The sequence below is a fragment of the Peromyscus maniculatus genome, chromosome 19 (genome assembly GCF_049852395.1).
Source record: "Peromyscus maniculatus bairdii isolate BWxNUB_F1_BW_parent chromosome 19, HU_Pman_BW_mat_3.1, whole genome shotgun sequence".
Lineage (NCBI taxonomy): Eukaryota > Metazoa > Chordata > Mammalia > Rodentia > Cricetidae > Peromyscus > Peromyscus maniculatus.
The window spans coordinates 54,029,282-54,052,725 of record NC_134870.1 but is presented as its reverse complement, the minus strand read 5'-3'; the positions used below and the strand labels follow the sequence as shown (position 1 = coordinate 54,052,725).

Sequence of the window (23,444 nt, the reverse complement as noted above, 5' to 3'; positions counted from 1 at the left end):
AGGTTTCCATAATGCAGCCCAGAGTCATGAGCTTGACCATGTTCCACACCTGACTGGACAGTGCATATAACTACAAAGGAGCAGCAGGCGGTTCCTTTTAATTTTCCCATCAGTTGTCAATCTACAGCCTCCTTTCCTTTCTGGGGAGACAACGTTTTGGTCTCTGTCCCCCAATCCCAGGGAAGTTTCTGTCACACCACACCCAGCCTGTGAAAGCCCAACCTGCTTGCTTAGCAGACAGGAAGACAGTTTGTAAAGAACCGCTAGGCATACACCTGCTCACCCTAACTTTGGTTTTCTGAAGACCCACTTTCAGTTGTCTTATTCATTTTGTCCCATTAGCTGCAGAAAGACGAGGCCTTCTGTGCCTAACGTCCTTGCAAACTACAGATTCCTGGTGAATTCTCTGTCATTAATTTTAAAGTATGTACTACTTTATTTATTTATTGTGTGTGGGTGTGTACATACCTTGGCACGTGTGTGGAGGTCAGTTAGTTCTCTTCTTCTACCATATGGGTCCCAGGGTCAAATTCAGGTCATCAAGCTTGGCAGCATGCCCTTAGACTGAGCCGTCTCCCTGGCCCATCAAGTGTTGGCAGTACAATCTCAACTCAGTAGGTACCGGTGGATTTATTTTTTGTGCTAGTGGGGATTGAACCCAGAAGGATTTTATATATGATGGTCAAGCACTTACTACTGAGCTACATCCCTCAGCAGTTCCTTCCTCCCTCCCTCCCTCCCTCCCTCCCTCCCTCCCTCCCTCCCTCCCTCCCTCCCTCCCTCCCTCCCTCCCTTGTTTTTGTTTTTTGTTGTTTTGGTTTTCAAGACAGGGTTTCTTGTGTAGTCCTGACTGTCCTGGTACTCAGTATGTAGACCAGGCTGGCTTCAAACCCACAGAGATGGACCTGCCTCTGCCTCCCCAGTGCAGGCATTAAAGGTGTGTGCCACCATCACCCACTGCTTTATTTCTTGACTGAATGAGAAAACGTCTGAAGCAATTCCCAGTTTGTTGGTGTGGGCAAAAGTGGCCACTGCCCTTGCAGCTTGGGAAGTGAATGCTAAGCTGGTGTCAGGGGTGGCAGAACCAGGGAAGCCAGGATGCTTTCTGGGTCCACGAACTCCCCTGGTGCCAAATCACAGTTTAGTGGCTAAACAGAATGGGTCAAGAACACCCCAGTGGTATTTCAGAGAGTGTAGGGCTATGGAGTCCTACAATAGATCAGAAACAGAGACCAGACAGAGTCCATGGAAATCATAAGTTTGGTTTGGGAAAGAGAAGTCCACAAGCCAGGTCCTCCAACTGCCTTTAAAGAAAAGAGCAGGCTGAAGAGCAGATGTATGGGGTGGGTGTGCTGCATAGTTTTATGTCAACTTGACACAAACTAAAGTCATCTGAGAGGAGGGAACCTCAATTAAGAAACTGCCTCCATAGTATCAGCTGTAGGCAAGCCTGTAGGACATTTTCTTAATTAGTTATTGATAGGGGAGGGCCTAACCCATGATGGGTGGTGCCATCCCTGGGTTAGTGGTCCTGAGCTCTATAAGAAAACAGGCTGAGAAAGCCATGAGGAACAAGCCAGTAAGCAGCACCCCTCCATGGCCTCGGCATCAGCTCCTGCCCCCAGGTTCCTGCCCTGTTTGAGGTCCTGCCCTGACTTCCTTCAATGATGACCAGCAATGTGGAAGTGTAAGCCAGATAAACCCTTTCTCCCCCAACTTGCTTTTCTTTTTGGGCATGGTGTTTCATCCCAGCAACAGCAACCATAACTAAGGCAGTGTGTCTGGGTCCACATCTTCTTCTAGGTTCTTTGGAATTGAACTTGGTATAAAAAGTCAATCTGATCACATCCCAGCGATGGAGAAGTCAGAACCCACAGCTTCCCTTACTTTTTTTCTTTCATTCTTCTTTTTTTCCCCCAAGATAGCATTACTACTTTCCACTGAAGCTTCAAGTAAAAGGGATAATGAGCAGAAAGGAGCTACCTTCATAATCAGTGATAGTCCTGCGGGCTAGCGACAGACACTCTTGGCTCACTGTAGGGAATTTTAGGTCATGTTACTTTATAGGTAAAGAAAGAATGCTCATGAATTTCCTCTAGAATCTAGATGTCTGTAGGGAGCATTTACCCAAACTACTTTTGTTTGTTCTCGTTGCCAACATAGTCTTATGGGAGCTACTTAGACCCGTGAAAAATCAGGCATCTGCATAAAGGCTGTGGGGACTGCATGGGCTCCGCTTGCTCTGTCTCCATCCGATCCCCCTCTCCATCTTCCTTTGGGATAGTGTTCTATGCCTGACTAGATTCCTTCTTGGTTTCTGGGTCTCAGTGCTATATGCCTAGAATCTTGTTGGGATTGGATGTAGCATTCAAAACAAAACATTGCAATGTCTGTGTGGGCTACCATGAAAATCATGCATTCAGGATACGTTGAAAGAGATGGTGGAGGACCAGATGTCTCTTTTACTCAAGCTTCTCCCTCAACTAGAAGCCACAAGACCCACAGGTTGTTTCTGTAGGCCATCATGAACATTCGGGAGTGCCAACAGCACTAATTGTGGCTCTTTATGCTGAGTTGCCCCATGTCTGAGAAAATAGACCCTTTGTTCTGTGGTCTATGAAGGGGAGACTCCAAGTTTCCTTTTTGATCTGGGATGGGGAGCAATTTGAATTTTAGAGTTTGAAATCTTGATTACATCCAAATTTTACTCTCAACTCGAGGGGCTGTTTTCTGACCCTTCCCAGCATGCTCTTCAGTAAAAAAGCGTGGTGCTATGCTTTGACTGTATCTTCTGAATTTATGACTGGGAACCCTAATTCTTCAATGTGGCAGGGTTGGGACGTGGAGCCCAATAAGAGGCATGGGGGGTCAAGAGTGAAGCCATAATGAATGGACTGATTCTGTTCTTCGAAGCTCTCAATCTCATGGAACTGGATTTGTTGCCAGGAGAACAGGTTGGATAAAGCAAGTCCACCTTCATGCTTTGCCTCCAATGCACGTGCTGTCTGCTGCCAAGTCAGAGCTGCAGGGGGCCCTCCTCAGATGCAGCTGTCTGATTTCAGACTTCCCAGTCTCCAGAACCACACGCCAAAATAAACGTGCATTCTTTACAAATCATCCAATCTCATCTTCTGTTCCAGCAATGGCCTGAAGCCTAGTTGCAGCTGACCGGTGAGGTCTGCAAGAACCTTCCATAATATATGACTTTCCCCAGATCTAGAATTTATAAGCAGAATTACCCACCACTGACTGAGAGGGAGACTTTTGAGGCCCTGAGTACCTAACTATGGTATATTTCAAACTTGCTATATAAATGAAACATTCTAGGGTCAGTCATACCTTCCTCAGAAAGCATCTTGTTCCAGGCCAGGCACAGTAGAACTGGCCTGTCATCCCAGCACTTAGAGGGTAGAGGCAAAAGGAGCAGGAATTTAAGGTCAACCTGGGATACACAGTTAAGACACTGTCTTATTAAATGAAACGTGAGCTGGAGGATAAGACTGTTCACTACTCTTGCAGAGGAGCAAAGTTTGGTTCCTCTCACCTACACTGGGTGGCTCACAGCCACCTGTAACTCCATCTCGGCACTCTGTGGGCATCTCTACTCATATGTGCACGTACCCACCTGCTCCATCACATACACATAACTAAAACAAGTAAGTCTAATAAACAAGCAAACAAACAAAGCATCTCGGTCTTGACTTGTCATTTCTGACCCTCAAGCCTGGATGCCCTAGAAATCCATTGTGGTTTCAAGGTCACCGGAAACCACATCACATCAAGATCACCTTGGGTCACATGAGGGACCTTACTCTAGAGATCCTATTGAGGTGAATACGATATAACAAGTCTGAGATGAATGCCCATGGGACATGGAGCGGCGCACTTTAGTGTGCTGGTGAATTGTGAATAAACTGTTATTATTTCTCCGTAAAGATTTATATTACATGAGAAAGTGATGATACAAACCTCACATAGACTCGTCATGTGCACACTGTGTATGTGTTCATATCTATGCATTTGGGGTGGTGTATGTAGCACACTGTTAAAAAAAGTAGAAATAGTTGAGTCTAGAAGGGAGACAATGAACCCAGTGGCTGTGAACCCAACTCTGGGTCAACCTGTGAAGTGCGTCTGAGACTCAGTATAGGTTTTCACTTTGAAGACATATCAGTATGAATTAAATCGACAAATAAGACGTACTTCGTGGGATTACTTCCAAATTCTTTGTTTATTAACTTTAGTAGACATTAAGTTAGTATTTTCATTTTGGATAAAACCCCTCAAGTATGCACCATGACTTAAAATATAATCTAAATATAAAGCACTCTGGTACTCCATGCCATCCTTATAACTTAACACCACACTGAATGCGACAGCTTCATAAAGTGAATTCTTAAAAATACATGACCAACTCTTCTCCTGGATCGTGGTGGTCTCCATGGCTGCTTTCAGTTACATCTAGGCTTTCTGTGTCTCACCACTTGCCCGCATGGGTCTCCGCGAGCAATAGCACTTGGTGTTAATAGCACCAGTGGCGATAACACAAAGGGATGGGCAGCCGCCCCCTCCTCCTTCCTGATGACTGTGAAGCAGTCACCGCTGAATAAGATGGTTCTGGAACTCAGAGCCGCGGCAGGACCATGTAAATGCAGAGAGGACACCGAATCAAGCCAGGATGTCTAACAACAGAGTGACCGCTCATAAAGACTCCATGCTGTACAGAGATAGCATCTAGCGGAGTGGGTCCCCGGTGTGGATGAGTCCCACCCAGTCCTCTTTCCTCCGTAAGCCACTGGAGCGCTGGAAAGCTCTGTCTCCGTGTGTATGAAGATGGCAGAGGGGAGGTGGGGTTCTTCTCCCCATCCCAACCACAGTGTGAGCCAGGACACCGGTGCCCCACCTGGAGAAAACTGCCACAGCCTTGCTTCTCTCTCCTGTGGCACTGACCACATCACAGCTGCCCTTTGCACTGCTGCCCCTGACTGCCTGGAACAGGCAGGCTTTTCTGATTTTCCCAACTGGACCAGTCTACTCCGAGGGTTAAGCAGCAGGCTGTAATCGGAGTCACCACACCAAGCACATGGCACATCTCTTTGCTCAACAAGTGGACACTAGTGCCAGTAAACACAATTTAAATTACTTTGAAGCTTTGCAGACACCTCTCGACTCAACTTTTCCGGAAGTGTTGATCGGCATTAAGGCTGGAGCAATGATTTGGCTGAACCTTGCATCTTCTCTTATGTACACACCAATACCCATATCTTTTCTGTATTGATACACAGGGTCTTGACGGCAGCCCCAAGCCAACTCTTCACTGGATTCCAGTGTAGAAAACTTGGAGTATGGAAGGGGGTTCGGAGAAATAAGAGAAGCCATGGCAGAGAAAGCTGTAGCTTGACATTTTTTTCTCTTTAAAGCTCAGCTCAGAGATACATACAGAAGTGGGGGGACAGAGGTAAGAAGCTAGCGACCACCCTTGCTGCCCCTCCTAAACACACTAGCTCCAACGCTCTGCAGACTTAAAGTGCAATCACTGCTATGAAGTTCTCGGGCCCGGGATCAGGCGGGAAGAAATTCAGAGCTGAAACTTCAAACCCACTGCCCATGACCCGGAGGCTGGAAGAGGGAACAGGGGTAAGGCAATGGCAGATCTCAGGCATTCAAGTGCATCGAAAGAATCCACGTCCTTTCTCTGTGTGAAGAACAGTCATAAACAGTAAAGAGTCTTGGTTTAGAAATTATCTCCTATCGGAGGATGCTCCAATGTGGTAGAGTCCAAAGGCAGGCAAAGGCAGTAAGCAGCAGGGGCCCAGCTGTCCTCCCCGCCGCCCTGCCAAATAGATGGGCTCGACTGTCTTCCAAGTCTTCAGCTCTCGGTGAGGAAGAGGCACACTGAACCAAGGGCATCTGGTAGGATGTTGCCCTCTTCTCGGGCCTGTCTGGGCTGGAGCCATCACTGGGCCTCTGGCCATTGAACAGCAGGTAGCGGCCGCGGGCATCTTGCTCCATTTTGAAGATCTCATATTCCGTGTGAGGTAGTTTGATGCCCAGAGCCACACAGCCATTGGTGTGTGTCACATCCTGTTGAATACCCACTTGCCAGGAGCCCTCAGCCCCACACTCGTTTCCGCTGAAGACATTGAGGAGGGAGGCTGTGGCTGCATCCATGGGAGTGACCTTCATGTGATTCACTGTGTGGAAAAGAGAGATATCCATGACTCTTAGGGAGACAACTTGGGAGGCAGACGCTTCCAGCAAATGCTGGGGGGCACTGTCTCAACAAAGCTTTCATTTCAAAACATGATTAGTAGCGCGCCCACTAACCACAGTAATCACAAGAGCAGGCTTGGGTAAGAAGTTTCACACGCTGATCTGAATGGTCATGGGGAATAGAGGCAGCCAGCTCATAGTATCATGCACCCTGCAGTCACAACTGAACTACACAGCCTAATGGTACTACATTAGGTATCCAAAGTAATCTAGAAATGGTGTAAAAAACAGGGAGTGTGTGTACAGGTTTTGTGCAAGTGTCCTCATTTTACACAAGGAACTAGAGTAACTTCGGATTTGGGTATCTTCAGGGAGTCTAGGAATTAATCCCCCATGAATACAAAGGGATGGTGGTATACTGTAGGTGTGGTCAGAAAACCCGGGTGACAGTTGGTTAGCCCAGTTTGCAGCTGATCCCACCCACGAGTGTGAAATAAAACTATCCCAGCATTCCTACAAACGTGCTCTTTGGGACAAATGACTCCCCAAAAAATATTCAACAAAACTCGAATTTTATTTTTATGGAAAGGTCCTGAAGTATCCAAAAGGTTTCACCTCAAACATGTGTCTGAAATAGCATTTTCACAGATTAATATGGGCCCATCAGCTGGGCATCTCAATGCAGTTAGGCTGCAAATAAGAAAAATATGAAGAAATAAATACAAGCTCCAGCCTTTGTGGACCCTTGGGGCCCTCCTATGGGACTACACTTTGCATATAACCAAGTGGGATTTGGGGTGAGCAGACAGATTTTTCTTGGTTAAGTTTACAAGGTCAGTGCACAAGAGCAACGTTCCCCATTCAAAGGAGGGTAGCCATGCTCAGGGAATCCTTTGAGGCCAGACAGACATGTCACACTAACTGGACCCCAGTGCTACCCTGGAGTGGTCACCCAATGACCCAGCTATGCTCATTATTTGATATGACAGGGTTGGCACCACCTTACAGACACTCAAACTTAAAACTAAAGCAGCAAGGCCTCCCTTGTGGTAGGGGCAGGTGCCTCCCGACCCCTGGCTTCCTTGTCTGGGTGAGCAATGCCCAGCATGGACTTTTCCCCCATGAGGCTCTCGCCTTCAAGCCTGGGACAAGCTCTTGTGTGCAGCCTCAGCTCAGGTTGGAAGTAACAACTCTGAGCATCAAGAAGTAACTATATCAGCTCTGCATTCCTCATTCAGGAAAAGTACCAGGCACACAAACAAGCCTGATGCTACCAGAGAGGCTGTCAGGTTTCACTGCAGTCACATTCTTAACTGTCACATTACAGTGGCCCATGTGATGGTTTGGGTCCTGTGGTAGAATATTATTTTAAGGTGTGTTACTTTTGTTTATGTTGCATTTGTTTAATGCTGTGAAGCTGTGTTATTGTGTGTGTCTAAAACACCTGATGGTCTAATAAAGAGCTGAATGGCAATAGTGAGGCAGGACAAAGAACAGGCAGGTGAGGCTAGCAGACAGAGAGAATATATAGAAGGAGAAATCTGGAAAAGGAGGAAGAAGAAGCCAGAGAAGGAGGAGGACATCAGGGGCCAGCCACCCAGCTACACAACCAGCAACAGAGTAAGAAGGAAAGGTATACAAAAATAGAGAAAGGTAAAAGACCAGAGGCAAAAGACAGACGGGTTAATTTAAAGTGAAGAAAAGCTGGCAAGAAACAAGCCAAGCTAAAGCCAGGCATTTATAAGTAATGATAATGCTCTGTGTGATTTATTTGGGAGCTGGGTGGCGCCCCCCCCCAAAAAAAAGAGCAACAACAAACAACAACAGGGTCCCATTGTACCTAAGTGTCACGTGGATGCCTGGGTCTAGCCTGCTCTGAGCAGAAAGGAGCTCAGATGATGTTTCCAAGGATGCTTTAAGGCAGCCCTGGCTCTAACCTCATCCCTAGCATCTCAAGCAGCAAAGATACCCTTCCTCTGAGGTTCTGCCCTAACAGAAATGTCCCAGAGCTGCCCTTGAGCTGTGCTGTGAGAAGAAGAGGCGGCAGACTTACCTTTGAACACAAACTCTGTGCCACCCATGACCCTTGAGGAGAGCACGCCACGGCTGTAGCGGCCTCGGGCATAGATGGTGAATGTGGGGTGTTTGCAGACGGGGTCCGAGTAGTGGTAGTAATGCCCTTCCCAGGTGTTGTTGTTGTCATGGAAGATGAAGTGGCGGGTGAGGAAGAGGACTTCGGGGCGCACCTCACAGCGCTGGCTCACCCATTCCCCATGTAGGCCAATGGTCAGGTCAGCCTTAGGGGGCAGGATGGGAGGGTGGTGTTCGTCAGAGCGGTAAATGATCCGACAGGCTATGCAGGCATGGTTGTGATTCTGAAGCAAAGAAACAAAGACATGACAGACTTTAGTCTTCCCATGAGCTCAGTCTGCATGTACATCCCTGAAAAATGGGGGTTCATCACGGTTAGGACTGGGCACTCAGGGCACCATCACTTAACCCCCAAAACAAATGAAGCCGGGCTCTGGTACCCAGACAGTGGAGCACAGGGTGTGCCAGAATGTATATTCACACCAGTCTAGCTGTAATAGGACAGGCTGCCTTAATAACAGCTATGGCATGGACTCTTTAGAATCCTGTTTGAGTTTCAGACCATGGGCTGGCGCTCAGTTTTGGAAAGGATGGTAATGCCTCACATTCCATAGATCCAGAGGATATGTGTGGGTGAGGATGTGGGGCAATCCCAATACTTTGGTCCTGTTTTCAGGAACATAAAATGTTAACAGTCTTCATTGACAAGAGTGGTTTGGTTCCTCAAAAGCTTTAACATAGAATTGTTGTATGATCCAGATTTTGCCTCCTCAATACACATCCAAAAGAATTCAAAGCAAGGGCTCTGGCCCACAGTAGCCACAAGGAAAGCAATCCAACTGCACAGCCACAAGGGTATGGTGAAGCACACTATGGTCTGCATATACGTGGGCAGAGATCTCAGCTTTAATAGGGAGGATACCCAGCACAGGCCACAGCACGATGAACCTTGAGGACACTGTGCTAAGTGAAATACGCCAGTCATGCAGACATACACATTAATTCCATTCACTTGAGAGACATGGAGTAGCGAAATCCAGAGACAGGAGGTGGGAGGGTGACTTTGAAGGACGAGAAGGGAGGTAGAGATGGAGAGTCCAGGTATAATGGGCAGAACTTCAGTTTTATAAGGTGAAGAGTTCTGGATATGAACAGTGGTGAAGGCTATTCAATGTTATGAATGTAACTTGTGCTACTTAACTGTACTCTTAAAATGCGTACCCATGACACAGATTTATGAGTATATTTCAGCACAATTATATTTTAAAATAATTTTTAATGTATTTATTTATATTTTATGTATGAGTGCTCTACATGTATTCTGGCATGCCAGAAGAAGGCATCATATCCTATTATAGATGGTTGTGAACCACCATGTGTTTGCTGGGAATTGAACTCAGGACCTCTGGAAGAGCAGTCAGTGCTCTTAACCACTGAGACATCTCTCCAGCTCCACAATTAAATTTTTAAAGGAAGGAACTGCAAAAAACACTAAGGAAAACAAGGCTGTGACTATAGATGAGAGGAATTGCTGGGTTCCTCTGATACAGTGAACACAGGAGGTAGAGGAAGCAGACAGAATGGAGTGGGGAGGCCTCTGGGACATGTGTGCAAGCTGTCCATGTGTGCCTGGAGCCCAGGGTTCAGAGCTTCTTAACTCTTGAAACGCTTGCTTTTCCAACTTTCTGCAGCTTAGGGTCCACAGTAAAGCTGTGCTCTCACTTCCAAGAGGCATGCCCTGGGGAGTGTTTTGGTTGGTGCCCATGTCATAGATGTCAGCTCTGATTACCCTGCTTGCCTTCAGAGCTGGCAACCCAAATCTCTGCCTGGAGAATGGGTCCTGGGCACAACACCATGAGCCTGCCACCTACTCCAACCAACAGGACAACTCTAACCCAGGGGTCTTCTCCATGTTTCTGCTCTCCTCAAAGTTGGAACAAGGCCCAAGGGGGGAACATAGCATGGACCATAGCCTTGGATCTCTGCCCTCTGATCAGGGAGGCATAGCTCACTGGGACATGCAGCCCCACACTCCCAGCCCATATGTATCCAGGCTCACAATCACACCTTCACCCCTCCCAGGGCAGGGAAACACTTGTTCTTATCAAGTCACAATCCACCTCCTTCACCAAGGTAGGCTTGTCCTCATACCTGTGACTTGGGCAATGGTGACAAGCTTGCCTTTCTGGAAGACTGTGGTGAGGATGGGAGGGGAGGTACATCCCCCCTGCTTCTTCCACACCCCCATTAAGGGGGAACCCTGTACTCACTTGACCCTCTTCATCCATTAGATGAGCTTAGTGACAACTTATAGAAGAGGATGCTTCCTCTGTTCCGGTGATATGCGGCTTGTAGATGGTGAGATAAGTAGGGGTGGAGAGTCAAGGGGAAGGAAGGGTCCAGGTGCATTTGCTGGCCTGGGGTTTCCTGCAGAGCACTTCTGGGCATGCGGGAGAATATAAACTGTGTCCAGCCTATGATCAGCAGACCACAGGGAGATAACAGGAACACGGCCCATCAGAACCAGTGCTGATGTAGAGCAGACAAGAGTGGCTCTGGCCAGATCCTGAAGGCCTAAGCTAGCTCCACTGCCTGCCTCACAGCTGGTGGCCATGACAAGTGATTCATTTTTCTCTGCTTCAACGTCCTCACTTACACTGTGGTGACTATTGCATACACGCTTGCCTAACTGCTGCAGGTGAGCAATGGTAGAACAAGGTGGTTCCCACTCAGTGCACCCACTTGAGGAGACCAAGGCAATGGCCTGTCTACCCGCATGTGTCACCGTCCTTTGGGGTCACGATAGGGAGGAAAGTAGAAACTGAAGTAAAGGAGAACCCACGTCCTGAGCTCTCACACGCAATGTCCTCTCAGTAAGCTGCCAGGAGGTGAAGGTTCCACAGCTTTCACCCTAAACGGGTTGCTCTGACATTTAAAGGCCAGGACGGAATGTTTACTTGGCGTCTATAGCTAGGCATACTCCGGGGCTCCTGCACAGAGCAGAGTATGCTAGAATAATTACCACAATCAGCATGAAGCCGATTCACAATGACACTGAGGCCCTGTCCAAGCATGAAAGTCTAAAGCACCAGCAGGTGGCCTGCCACATTCCAGAAAGAAGAGGCACCAGAAGCTGATGTTCAGTCAGGGTCAGAAATATGGACCCACAGGGTCTCCAGTGGTCCACACAGAGCTGGGTCCCCTCCTTGCTGGCATCTCCATAGCAAAGATGCTTGCTGCCTACTGCTCCTGCTCCCCACAAGGTCCTACAAGGCTCTGTGGGCCAAATCACTTCCTTTCATCCATCCCAACCTCCACTTCTTCTCCATCCCACTCTCCATAACTTGAATTTCTACATCTACTGGGAATTTAGGAACATCCACCGTGCATCCTTCACTTCTGGCCATTCTAGGAAGTTAAGTCTCAATCCCCGAAAAGACAAGAGTTCCCCTTCAGCACCAGTACTGGTTCAGGGAAAGCACGATGCTGATGGGAAAACATTAAAGATCAATGCCGTTCAATTCAGCAGGAAAAGGCTGGGCAAGGCAAGGGCAAAGTTGTCACCCAGGCTACCCCACCATGGTACCATGAGTGGTAGGTTGGATGTCCACGAGGAATACTTTTTTTTTTTTTTTTTTTTTTGGTTTTTCAAGACAGGGTTTCTCTGTGTAGCTTTGCGCCTTTCCTGGAACTCACTTGGTAGCCCAGCCTGGCCTCGAACTCACAGAGATTCGCCTGCCTCTGCCTCCCAAGTGCTGGGATTAAAGGCGTGCACCACCACCGCCCGGCTGAGGAATGCTTTTTTAAGAAGAGGAGGTAGGGGTTTCCGGGCTCCAAGATGATTCCACTGGCCTGTTGTCCCTCCAGATGAATGGTGTCCCTAGATAAAAATGGTGTCCCTATAGAAAAGCAGGCTGGGCTTGTTTGAACCAGCAGGCCTATGGGATCTGGGTTTATGTACAGTGACCAAAAGGAACCTGGCTCGTAAGCACTAGTATTACAAATTCTTACACTGGTTGTTTTTGTTTTACTGTGTTTTTTTTTAAAGGTTACAGAACTGATTGTCTTAGTAAATTTTAACTGCACAGTTCTGTGGCATTAAGTATAGTCACATGGTTAGGTGGCCATCACTACTGTCTCTCTAGAACTTTCTCATCTTCCCTAACTGAAATGACCTCCCATCCCTCCCTTTCCTAGCCCCTGGCAACCACCCTTCCACTTTCTGTCTTGGAATATGACTAAGGACCCCCTATAAGGAGACTCATACAGTATTTGCCATTTTGTGACTGGCCAATGTCACTAGAAAATGTATTCTAGGCTCACCCATGTTGTAGCATGTTTCAGAAAGCCCTTTCTTTTAAGGCCTAATCATTCCATGCAGAGACACATTTTGCTTATCAGTTACTCTGCTCATAGACACTTAGACTGCATCCTACCTTTTCCCTGCCATGAACATGGTTGAAGGACTATGGATTTGTATTTCTCTTTCAATCTTTTTGAGTATATACCCGGATGTAAAACAGCTACACCATACAGTAATCCAGTGTTTACTTTTTTGAGGAACAAGCCTGTATTCCACAATAGTTGCACCATTTGACATTTCTATCAGCAAACTATAAGAGCTCCAATTCCCCCACATCCTTGCCAACATTTATTTTCCACTTTTCCCCGCTTTGGTAACAGCTGTCCCCATGGGCAACTTGGTATCCTATTGTGGTTTAAATTTATACTTCCTTAACGATTCGATAAAGAGCATACCTGTTATTTCTAAGAATTCTTTAGAGGAAAGTCTGTTTTGCCCACCCCTATCCTTTCTGAAGCCATTCTGCAGTTACCATTAAGCAACCAAAGATGTCCTAAGCAGAGGCAGTGTTTTTGGCCTCCATGGATGAGGTCAACAAGGTGACAGTTTTAGTCATGGCTGTGTAAGGAGATACTTCTGTTTGTGGATTAAGTTTTAAAAATTGTTTTCTTACATTCTTATATTCTTTGGCATGAATAAAAATTACAGGGACCTATTACAATAATTTCACCAAAGCATGGAGCAAGCAAAGCCTGCACGTTGGATTGCTTATAGCTCCTTTTCTAGGGCGGTTTAATGAGAGAACCTTTAAAGATGAGCGGATGAGAACTACATATGGAGATTTTTTTTTTTCCAATGAAAGTTGATTTGCACCACTGAATAGCATTTGCTTTACCCTTGAGAAATATCCTTTCCTCGGCTCTCCAACCTGGCTGTGTACGGCTCCATTTCCCTCCATGTTGGAAAGGGCTATTTAAAGTCAGGGTTTCTGGGTACACATGATTTCAAAGTTCAAATCAGAGGAGCCAGGAGGTGTTTCCTTGCCGCTATACTTTATACCCACTATAAAAAACAACAACAACTTTAATCTAGGGACCTAGGGTGCTGTGGAGAGGCAGAGTACTTGTCTGGCATGTAATTGACTCTGGTTCCGTGCTCTGCATCAGGGCTAGGGTGTAGACTTAACTCAAGTGGGTTGGAGCTAGAAATAAGCCCCATACAAGTGTTCTCTGAAAAGAAGAACTGGTGTTAAAAATGGAAATTGACCTCGCAGTTCCCAAGTACACAGTGTTGCTGGCAGGGAGCAGGGAGCGGCTTCGTCTGCACACTGCTGCTGGGCAGCAGGTTCAAGAACCGCAGCCTGTGCAGAAGGACATGGAATTCTGAAGCCTTCGAGCACATCCTCTTCTGAAGCTTTCCACCCTCCCAGTGAGAACATCGGCACATTTTCCCGGCTGAGGTAACCAAGGTGCAGAGAGAAAATAACTCAGGCCAGATGATCTCACAACCTTGGGCCTCTAATTTGGTCCTGGGGCTGGTGGAATGCTGCCCTTCATCTTAATTCGGCTCTCAGGCTCGAGGTTCTGCAAACAGCAAATGTCCCCTCAACAAGGGCTCTAGCCCTACGGAAAAGGGCTCTGGGGCTGATGACTGATGGGGGCTCTTCAGGCTTCTCCTGTTTCCGGCCAACATTTATTTCTGGAGGGTTGGTCAACAGCATCTGCCGACAGTGCCCACTTGTTTCCATGGACTTCCCAGAATGGAAGAAATTACTTGAGATCTTGTGAAAGATCAATTGGAGCAGCAGGCTGGACAAAACACAAGCCTTCAAAGCAGCAGTTCTTGGCTAAAAGTTTTGTTCAAGGACAGCAATGGGGGTAGATGATGGAAACTTCCTTTCCTAGGGCTTTGCTCCATAGGATAAAAAAGAAAAAAGGATTCATGATTCTCATACAGAAAAGCCATAAGTGAGCCACAGTAGCTACAAGCCTACGGTGAAAGCTCTCCTTACAAAGGCAATTTGCAGTGTGCTGGGTGACGTTTCTGCTGCACACAACCTCGTGTGAGCACCCTTCCTGGCTTCTGCCAGGCCAATCCTTTCAGGGCAAGACCAGAGAGCTCCCCTTCATGTTTCCCAGGTTACTCAGCAGAATACTGCTGGACCCCATGAAGCTCCCGACGGACAGACGGACAGGGAGAAAGCTGTCACAGGACATATAAGGAGCTGAATAATGGAAGTCACATTTATCTACATGGAGAGATGCTGTCTGTGGGAGGAGCTTCCTGCAGGGCTTCCTGGGTCTGGATTCAGAGTCAGGGACACGGTCAGGGGATAAGGACACATGCTGCCAAGCTCTGGATTTCTCTGTGTGCACACACACACAAAATAAATAAACGTAATGAATAAATTTATATTCAGACTCAGGTAACCCACGACCGATCCCTGGTTCATTTTGATCCCTAAAGGAGCCAAGATGACGCCACTGTCCACAGAGGAAGCTTCTTTGCTTGCTCCCCCTCCTCTCTCCCTAGCTGCTTAGACATACTTTTCAAATGGCCAATTTCCTGCTTCTTGGGGGTTTCACTCTGGCCTTTCAGCATTCTTGCCTTTTAAGGGATGAAATGTTTACCGCTTGCATCGTCCCTGACAACAAATCTTCCCTAGCCTGCTCACTCCTTAAATAAAGCAACCCTGCATGCCTGTTTGTCTGCCAAAAACCCTCCGGAGGAGTCGAGAAATAACGAGATCTGTATCGGCAATCAGGGCACCTCGTCAGCACTGCGGTACAGCCACGGCGTGACATGTCAAACCAAGAAAGAAACCCCAACAGCCGGCTCTCTGTCTGTATATATATATATATATATATATATATATATATATATATATATATATATATATATATATATATATATATACCAGGAAGCATCTGCTGCCTACTGAACACCTTGGCCCAGCAGTGGGAAGCATTTTCTTTAGGAAAATGTACCTAAGAATGGCCTGGGGGAGTATCTCAAGCCATGCCTCTCCAAACCTGCGGTCTTGCACCACGACATCCATCTCCATCATCTCTACAATGTCCTTTCCTTCCCTTCCCCAACTCTGGCAGAGGAGAAAACACACAGGGTCCTTCCACAAGCACCTGGCTCCTTCCCGGAGCCAGTCAGTGTCCTGTCTTCTTACCCAGGAGTCTCACGGCATATGCTCAAGGAGCTAAGGGCCAACCTAGCCAGCAGCAGCAAGGGGCTGGAAAACCCTACTGCCCACAGAACCTGCTCCAGTCCCTCTGATGTCATCAATACCACCAAGTTCACAGATCATGTCTTCTTCATACACCCTTAGCCCTCTCCATGTGTGGTTTTTGGTCTGAGGATACATCCAGATGCAGCCCAAAATACCAAGGGACACACACTGCATCTGTCCTAAACTTACAAGTGTCTCCCCTTGTTGACCCCTGAAGGATACAGTTTATTTATACAGCATTGCACTGTCTCCGATACTGAACATCCACTAGTGATGGTTTAAAGTATCAGGCAGGTATACAGAGCTTCCACACACACACTACCCCATGTCACAGGACTTGAGCTGTCTTTTGATATCTGTGGGGGGATCTTGGAACCAACACCATGTGGACAAAAAGCCAGCGCCTTGTAGAAAGGCACTCTTCTCAGACAAGACTGAATCACAAACTGATGCTGGCTCCCAGCCTGGAGAGGGTGTCAGCGCTCTGGGCCCCTTCTCTTCTGTAGGGGTCAGGTGCTGTGAAGACCTGATGTGGTCCTCCGGCCACCCCCAGGCAACTACATGGTCAGAGTATTTCAGACACACAATGCCTGGGTGTTGCTTTTAGACAGCTCCTTTGATTTATAATCCTGTGGATGAATCCATGGAAGATTTTGGAGGATGATCAATTCCACCTGTTTAAAAGTCTTGCCATTTCTAAGGCTTCTGGTAATTATTTGCTTTTAATAACTACATGAGTCTACCACTGCACTTGAACTTGGGTGTACACTCTAACTACATGGCTCTATCGAATCAAGGCCAAGGGCGGTGCTGTGCTGGGGTTAGACACCCACTCCAGGCATCTTTTTAGGGGTTATTTTAGGCCACCTTGATTTTTCTTAATGAAGAGCAGCCAATTTCCTGCTGAAAGAACTCTTCCACACACCTGAGTCTGCAAACAGCACACTTACTTGCCAAGGGACTCCGAGCCTTACCTCAAAGCTGTATAAAGCCTAGCAAAACAAGTTGACTTGAAGTTTCTATTTTTACATGGTGTCCTGTTTCCACGGGGGCCTAAGACTAGTGGTTTCAAACTCAATTTAGCATTAAACTAATTTTCAGTCAGGTCTCCCTGGACCAGCAATTGGGGGGAGGCAGAGAGTTCAAAGCCAGAGAGTCTAGGGCCCCCAGTACAAAGTGTGTGAACTCTTTGAAGGCACTCACTCTGGGGTGCTTCCTGTCCTGGGCCAGACAGCCACAACCAGCCCAGACAACCTGCTGCTGGAATGTCCCATGGGCACAAGCAACTGGGCTTGACCACATCCAGCGCCTAGAAAGATACTGGCCAAGTCCATTCACTCTTTCTGCTAGCCGTCTTGGGGAAGGATCTACAACCTTCCTGAGGGGCATCCCTGTGCACTGAGAGGCACAAGACAAGGGGAGAACAGGAGGAGAATGGGCCTTTCAGCTGCTCCAGCCTGAGGCCTTTCACAGTCTTGCGACCACCCCGGCTGGGCAGCCACAGTGGTCCCACAGCATAGGTCTTGCTAGGCCCAGGGAAGCCTAAGCCTTTCTCTCAGTGGGCTCCAGCTTTACCCATGGCTTCACCATTCCTTAGACTCCTAGCAGGGCTTTTCTTTCCTTGAATTTTAATTTTGCTTGGCAATGGTGTTTAGCTTCTACAAGACCATGATACAAATTACAGAAGATACCTAAAGGAAACCTCAGTTTCGCCGCCTCCACCCTTCTTCAGAATTCATTGCCGGGTTCCCCTTCCTCCCACCCTCGGCTCCTCCCTTTCTTCAATGATTTGTTCCATACAAATGAGATCACCTTAAACATGCTGGTCTTCCCCGTCCTTATCCCTGTTATGAAGTACAGTCTGGATAAACATCACTTCCTCGAGTTCTTTCCACCCCTCACGTTTCTGGAATCTTGGACCCAGACCTAGGGTTTATAGACTCTGAGTCTTGAGAATCTGGATGAATTCGCCCACAACTGCCTCCACAGAAAGGGAGGAGAAGAGAGGAGGAAGTGTCTCGTGGCAGGCATCAGACAGTGTTTGGACACTCTCCAGCCAGCCATCCTCATTTCTGCAGGAGCCGTCAGCCAGCAGGGCTCCACTCTCCGGTCCAAGGAGACAGGACAGACAGCGTCCTTATAGTTCCTCCACTGGAGAGGAAAGAGGTGCCGGGCCCTAAGGGGTCAGGTAAAGAGAGAGCGCTTGACCCCAGCTGATGCCAGCGAGACAGCTGTGTCCTAGGACTGGCTCCCACTTCCAAAATCCACATGCTTGCCAATTTATCCAGAGTTCAAGAAACTCTTTTAACTCTTTAGAAATAAAAAACGAAAAACAAAAAAAAAAAAAAAAAAAAAAACTCCCCTAGAGAAGGTCAGCATCATGCCTGTCACCCTGAAATCCCATGCCAGGGCTGGATAACTGACTCAGAAGACATTCCTCGCCACCCCCAGGGGCCACAAGCCAGACAGGTTCAACCAGGGAGGAAGACAGACATCAGGGAAGGTCCACCCTGGGCCTGGACGGCAGCCAGTAGGTGAAAGGTTCACTCGGAGACCTCCACACCCTGGAGGTACACCAGAGAAGGTAGGGGGAAGAGATCCAGGTAAGAAAGGTGGGGGTTGGGGAGAGGACAGGAAACAAAAACCAATTCTCCTTCTGGCATTTAAAAGGAGCGTAAGACATCCAAGAGCCTCAGTGGGCACATGCTGGCAAGGAACGAGAACCAGGCCCTGGGCGTGCAAACAGTGGCATGAGGTCAGATGGGGGGGCAGACAGCCTGACCTGACTCTACCTATGCCTCACAACTGATGAGATAGGTTTTGCTGCTGTTACTTTGGATTTTCGCTTGTTTTCAAGATAATGCCTTATACTGCAGCTTAGGCTGGCCTGGGTACTCTGTCTCCCTACATCGCCCAGGCAGACCTCTCAGCTATCCTGCCTCAGCCTCTTGAGTGCTGGGATTAGTCATGAGCCTACACGCTCAGCACACAGCTGTTTCCCTGCTCACTGGTAAGTCCGTGGGAGGGATGGGGTGGGGGGGATGACAATGGCGTTGCGTGCTTGGCAGACTGCCATGGTGGTTTGGAGTAACAGAACAGGCACATGCTCCTGGTTAGGGTGGCGTTAGTGGACAACCCGGACCACTTACAGTCACACTCAATGGAAAGTCAGTTAGCTTCCACTCAAAGGACACCTCACATGTAGCCATGAAATCCCCTTCCCTGCCTCCATTTCTAATCCAATTCTAAGCCTGCGATGCTCAGTGCAGTGTATAGATGATGCTACCAGCCGGCCAGGGTTCAGAACAGAACTGGAAGCCAGCAGTTCTTATCCACTTTTCTAAAAGATCTACTGAAGCCTGGCCTAGAACCACACCTCTAGCAGCAGGCAGCATCCTGTGAAGCACCCCTCCCTGTACCATCTGTCCTGTGGCTCAGACACACTGAAGGGACCGAGCTTCAGGTCCCTTGCTCATCACAGTAAGAGAACACCAGGCATTCCTCAACTACAGGCTGCCCTGGCCTCTTGGGTGCTTCTGAACACTAAGGGTGGAGCACGGTGGACCTGCCTCCTCTTCCATGTGGGAGGAAAGCTGTAGGAGCCCTGCGGAGTCCTACGGGTGAGCTGTCCAAGGCACTGTAGCACAGCCTCAGACTCTTTGGGGGGGGCTCTGGCCCTCCATGCGGCATCACCTTGCACACAGGGCGGAATTTTCAGTTTCAGTCAAGGTGATTATTTAATAAAACTCCATTACACGAGCTTACAATGACAGGCACTGTGCCATCTCCAGCAGAGAAGTACCCGAGACGGCTTGATTAGTGATGAGTAACCTCAGATGAGTTCTATAAAGAAGACTTTAAACAATGAATCAAAGACAACCGGAGCCTCGTGTTTAGACACACCATTCTTAGCTGTTCCTCCGAGGCCGGTGAGCACAGCTGGGGGGCACCATACAGTAACTCCCCTGACCACTCCATCAGGCTTGAGTCTGTCTGCTCCTCCCGGCCCAGAACTTCACAAACATCTCAGTGGAAATGAATGAGTTACACACTGACTGATACGATTGGGAGCTTGGGGGAGGAGATACCTTGTGAATTCCAAATATTACTAGGACATAACTCAAATAATGAGCATGCGAAGGTTTTAACAGCTTCCTGCCCTCCTCAACCCCCGCCCCCCCACTTCTAATCACAGTGGCTTTCCAAGTCATTTAATAAAATGGGAAGAACTCGGGTCTGAATGGAAGAGATCTGGTTCAAGAGTTGGCACTGAAATCCACCAAATGTATGGTGGAGGCACCTGACCCCTGAGAACCTTAGAGGGTCATGACAGCATGTTCTCAGGAGGCCCCTAGTGTTAGGGTGTGTGCTGCTGATGGGAGTCTTTCCCAGCATGGTTGTCATGGTACCCTTCATGTTCCTCATGCTGTCCTCTGGGTTATAAGGCATTTCTGAGATGTTGGAGTTATTTTTCATGAGCATCACAACTACTCCCCAGCCCTGGAACTCCCAGCTACATGTCACTTCCCAGCATTCCACACTTCTCCCTTTACTTTCCAGAAACACCTACATTCCGCAGGTCTCCCCCCGAGGGATCTCTCTGACATGCCTCATGGGCCACCTGTCTTACTTAGTCAAGGGGATGCAGACTCTGCAGGGATCTGTGGCTAGGTGGGTACCTTGGCATTCTGCAGGGGAGGCTGATAGCTGGATGGCCGGTAGAACACCCTCTGGGTAGCATCAGTGTGGATGTCGCCCAGGAAGAGCTCCTCGACCAGGTGGTCCAGGCTGTGGTGGGGATACTGCTTCTCCACACGGATGAGCTGCAGCTCATGCATGGCAAAGTTCACAGCCTTCGTACATTCGTGGCTGCTCTCTTCTTGCCATAGGTCGTAGGCCACGTCCTGTACCCAGAGAGCACCAGGAGCCAGGAAGCCTGGGCAAGTTCGGTTCACTAGTCGGCTGAGCTGTTCAGCCACTGCCTCTGTATGGCAGATGACTTGGACGCCATGAAGCTGGTAGTCAGCCTCGGTGCCCCCACGGATGATCCAGGATGCCTGGCGCAGACGGATCTTGCCTCGGATGATAAGCGTGTAGGTGGGATTTGTGCAGCGGTTGCTGCCATAGTAAAACTGGTAGGCCTTGAAGGTGTTATTGCTGTAGAATCGGTAAGATCTGGTGATGAACTCTGGCCCCGACCTCACTTCACAGCTGTTGAAGAACAGAGCAGGTAAATCTTGAGTAAATCCAATGGCATGTGTGAATTAGGGTAAGCATGTGAAAAGTCACTGCAGTAAGAACAGTGCTGACCAGGCCCTTTACAAACGCTAATCCATCGAATGTTCACAACAACCCAGGCATTGTGCATGATTACCACTCACATCTGAGGAAACTGAGTCAGAAGAAACACGTACAAGATCACAAGAAAGCAAGTGCCAGAGCCTGACCATGAATCTAGGCAATGCGGCCTCAGTGACTGACCCTAACCAGTCTAACCTAAAAGTTTTTCATTCATTGTATGTGATGAGAAACACAGGCCTCACAGGGACATTCCCTTCTCTCTGGATAAGAGGGGACAGTGTGCCTGCCACTGGTCTGGTCTATATAAGGAACTTACCTGGTAGACCAAAAGGATTCATGAACACTTCAAATGATGAACCTTGTCTAAGGTAGTCCTTTGTTCTGATATGGAATCTTGGCAGAAACGGAAGTTTGCCTTTCTATTCACTCTATTATTCTCTCAGTGGGGAAAGATATATATATAAAATAGGAGCAAAGCTAACATAATAAGAGAGAGACCAGGACTCCTTTGGTGTGTATTGGTTGACAAAGGGGACATATCCTTAGGTAAATGCTAGGCTCCCAAGCAAAATATTTCATGGGCTCAGGGACATCCTCACAGGGTTTGCCATCAATCCATATAGACACAGCAGAGCCTGTACCAGTAGAGGGAAGGGATTCCTTGAATCACCGCCCAGAGTTTGTCTATGAAGCTGGCTAGACCCTGGTCTTTCCAGTCATGACTCTTGGCTCATTAGAATTCTACCTCTGCTCCTAAAGAACTCTGAGCTGGGCCGACGGCATGGCTAAATCAAGCACAAACACAGGTGCTTCTTAAAATTGTCCACAATTTAGATTTTGAGTTGGCAGACGGATGAGCAATAACTACGACTTAATACGAGCACTTTTGTTATATCAACATATTCACTGCTGTTGAATAATGCCTTAAAGATGTAAAAGGCATGGTCATTTGAGCACTGATCACTGGAGGCAGAAGAAAGAGGCAAAGTCTACCCTAGGTAGGCTTTTGTCCCAAAGGAACTGGAGTTTAGTGTGAGCTGTGATAGAGGTCAGCAGAGGTAGGAAGACCTCTTCTCTTTCTTTCTTTTTCTCTTAGTCTCAATATCAACCCCTGTGGATTCTACCCTGAACTCAGTGTATCTCAGACCCAGCCATTTCTCCATTGCTCTCCCATCCTTTCCACATAAGCCACCATCAACTCTAGGCAGATGTGTGTAAGGCTCTCAACAGTCATTCCCAGCTTATGCTCCCATACACTTGCCACAAAACAGCTGGAGTGCCCTTTCATAAAGCTGAAACAATCTCATTTTAAGCATGGTCCGGACATGGCACCATTCATTCGCTTTCAAGTTTTCCTAGATTAGAAGACCTATTAGCTGGACACAGCACATACCTGTAGCCCCAGCTATTCCTGAGGCTTAAGCGAGAGGATCACTTGAGCTCCGAGTTCAAGGCTAGCCTGGGCAACACAATGAAATGCTGTCTCAAAAACAAACAAACAAACAAAAAACAATCAAAAAAAAAAATGAAACAACACAACAAGAAAAAAACCTACCCCAGTTCAACAACAATAACCAAAAGGCCTATTTTGCAAGATGCCCAGAGCCACTCTCAGGGAGCTAGGTTGCAGGGCTGGTGCCAGTGAGGTCTCCAGGCTGTCAGGCCATGCTCACCTTATATGCAGCCATAACTTGGCTAGTTTCTCTACATAGATAACTCTTCCTTCAGGAAGAAAGTAGACATTCAGGGTCCATCCTGACCCTAAAATAAGGCTCTCTCCTCCCACACCTGCTATCATCCCCACCGCTGCCTCTCTGTGACCCCCTGCAAAATCTCCGACAATAGGGACCAAGTCTGTCAGAGTCACCACTATATACACAAAATATACCCACAGCAGCCACCGAATAAATGACCATTTTCAGGTATAATTTCATTATAATTTCACATTTAAAATCCATATGCAAGAGATTTATTACAGTTATTTTAAGAGACCCATTTTTAGGAAAAAAAAAATCTCAATGTCATCATTTTACAGGATTTTCTTTTGTCCATACGTGTTTGGTTATTTTTTCCCAAGGTCACTGGAGGCTGCTATCCATATCCCAGGAATTGAGAGGAGGGAGGAGTCATCAGATCCCAGTTAGTCTTGTAAATGCTCAACAATTTAATGGGTAGAAAGAAAATCGCTGATCTGCCTCTAGGCTATTTTTAAAAGCTCTAATGGAGCCGGGCGGTGGTGGCGCACGCCTTTAATCCCAGCACTCGGGAGGCAGAGCCAGGCGGATCTCTGTGAGT

At 47.7% G+C, this 23,444-nt stretch overlaps 1 protein-coding gene across 1 annotated transcript in view; it reads right to left on the bottom strand.

Annotated features, from left to right (window-relative positions):
- Positions 1-4,212: 4,212 nt before the first annotated feature.
- The window catches only part of Apcdd1 (APC down-regulated 1), a 32,005-nt gene continuing 12,773 nt past the window's right edge, over positions 4,213-23,444 (bottom strand). Inside the window, exons 3-5 of the mRNA XM_006985170.4 lie at positions 20,528-21,059; positions 8,267-8,588; positions 4,213-6,194 (exon numbers count right to left, since the gene is read on the bottom strand). Coding sequence (XP_006985232.1) covers positions 5,749-6,194; positions 8,267-8,588; positions 20,528-21,059 — 1,300 coding nt within the window. The 3' untranslated portion in view covers positions 4,213-5,748. The remainder of the gene's footprint in view (positions 6,195-8,266; positions 8,589-20,527; positions 21,060-23,444) is intronic.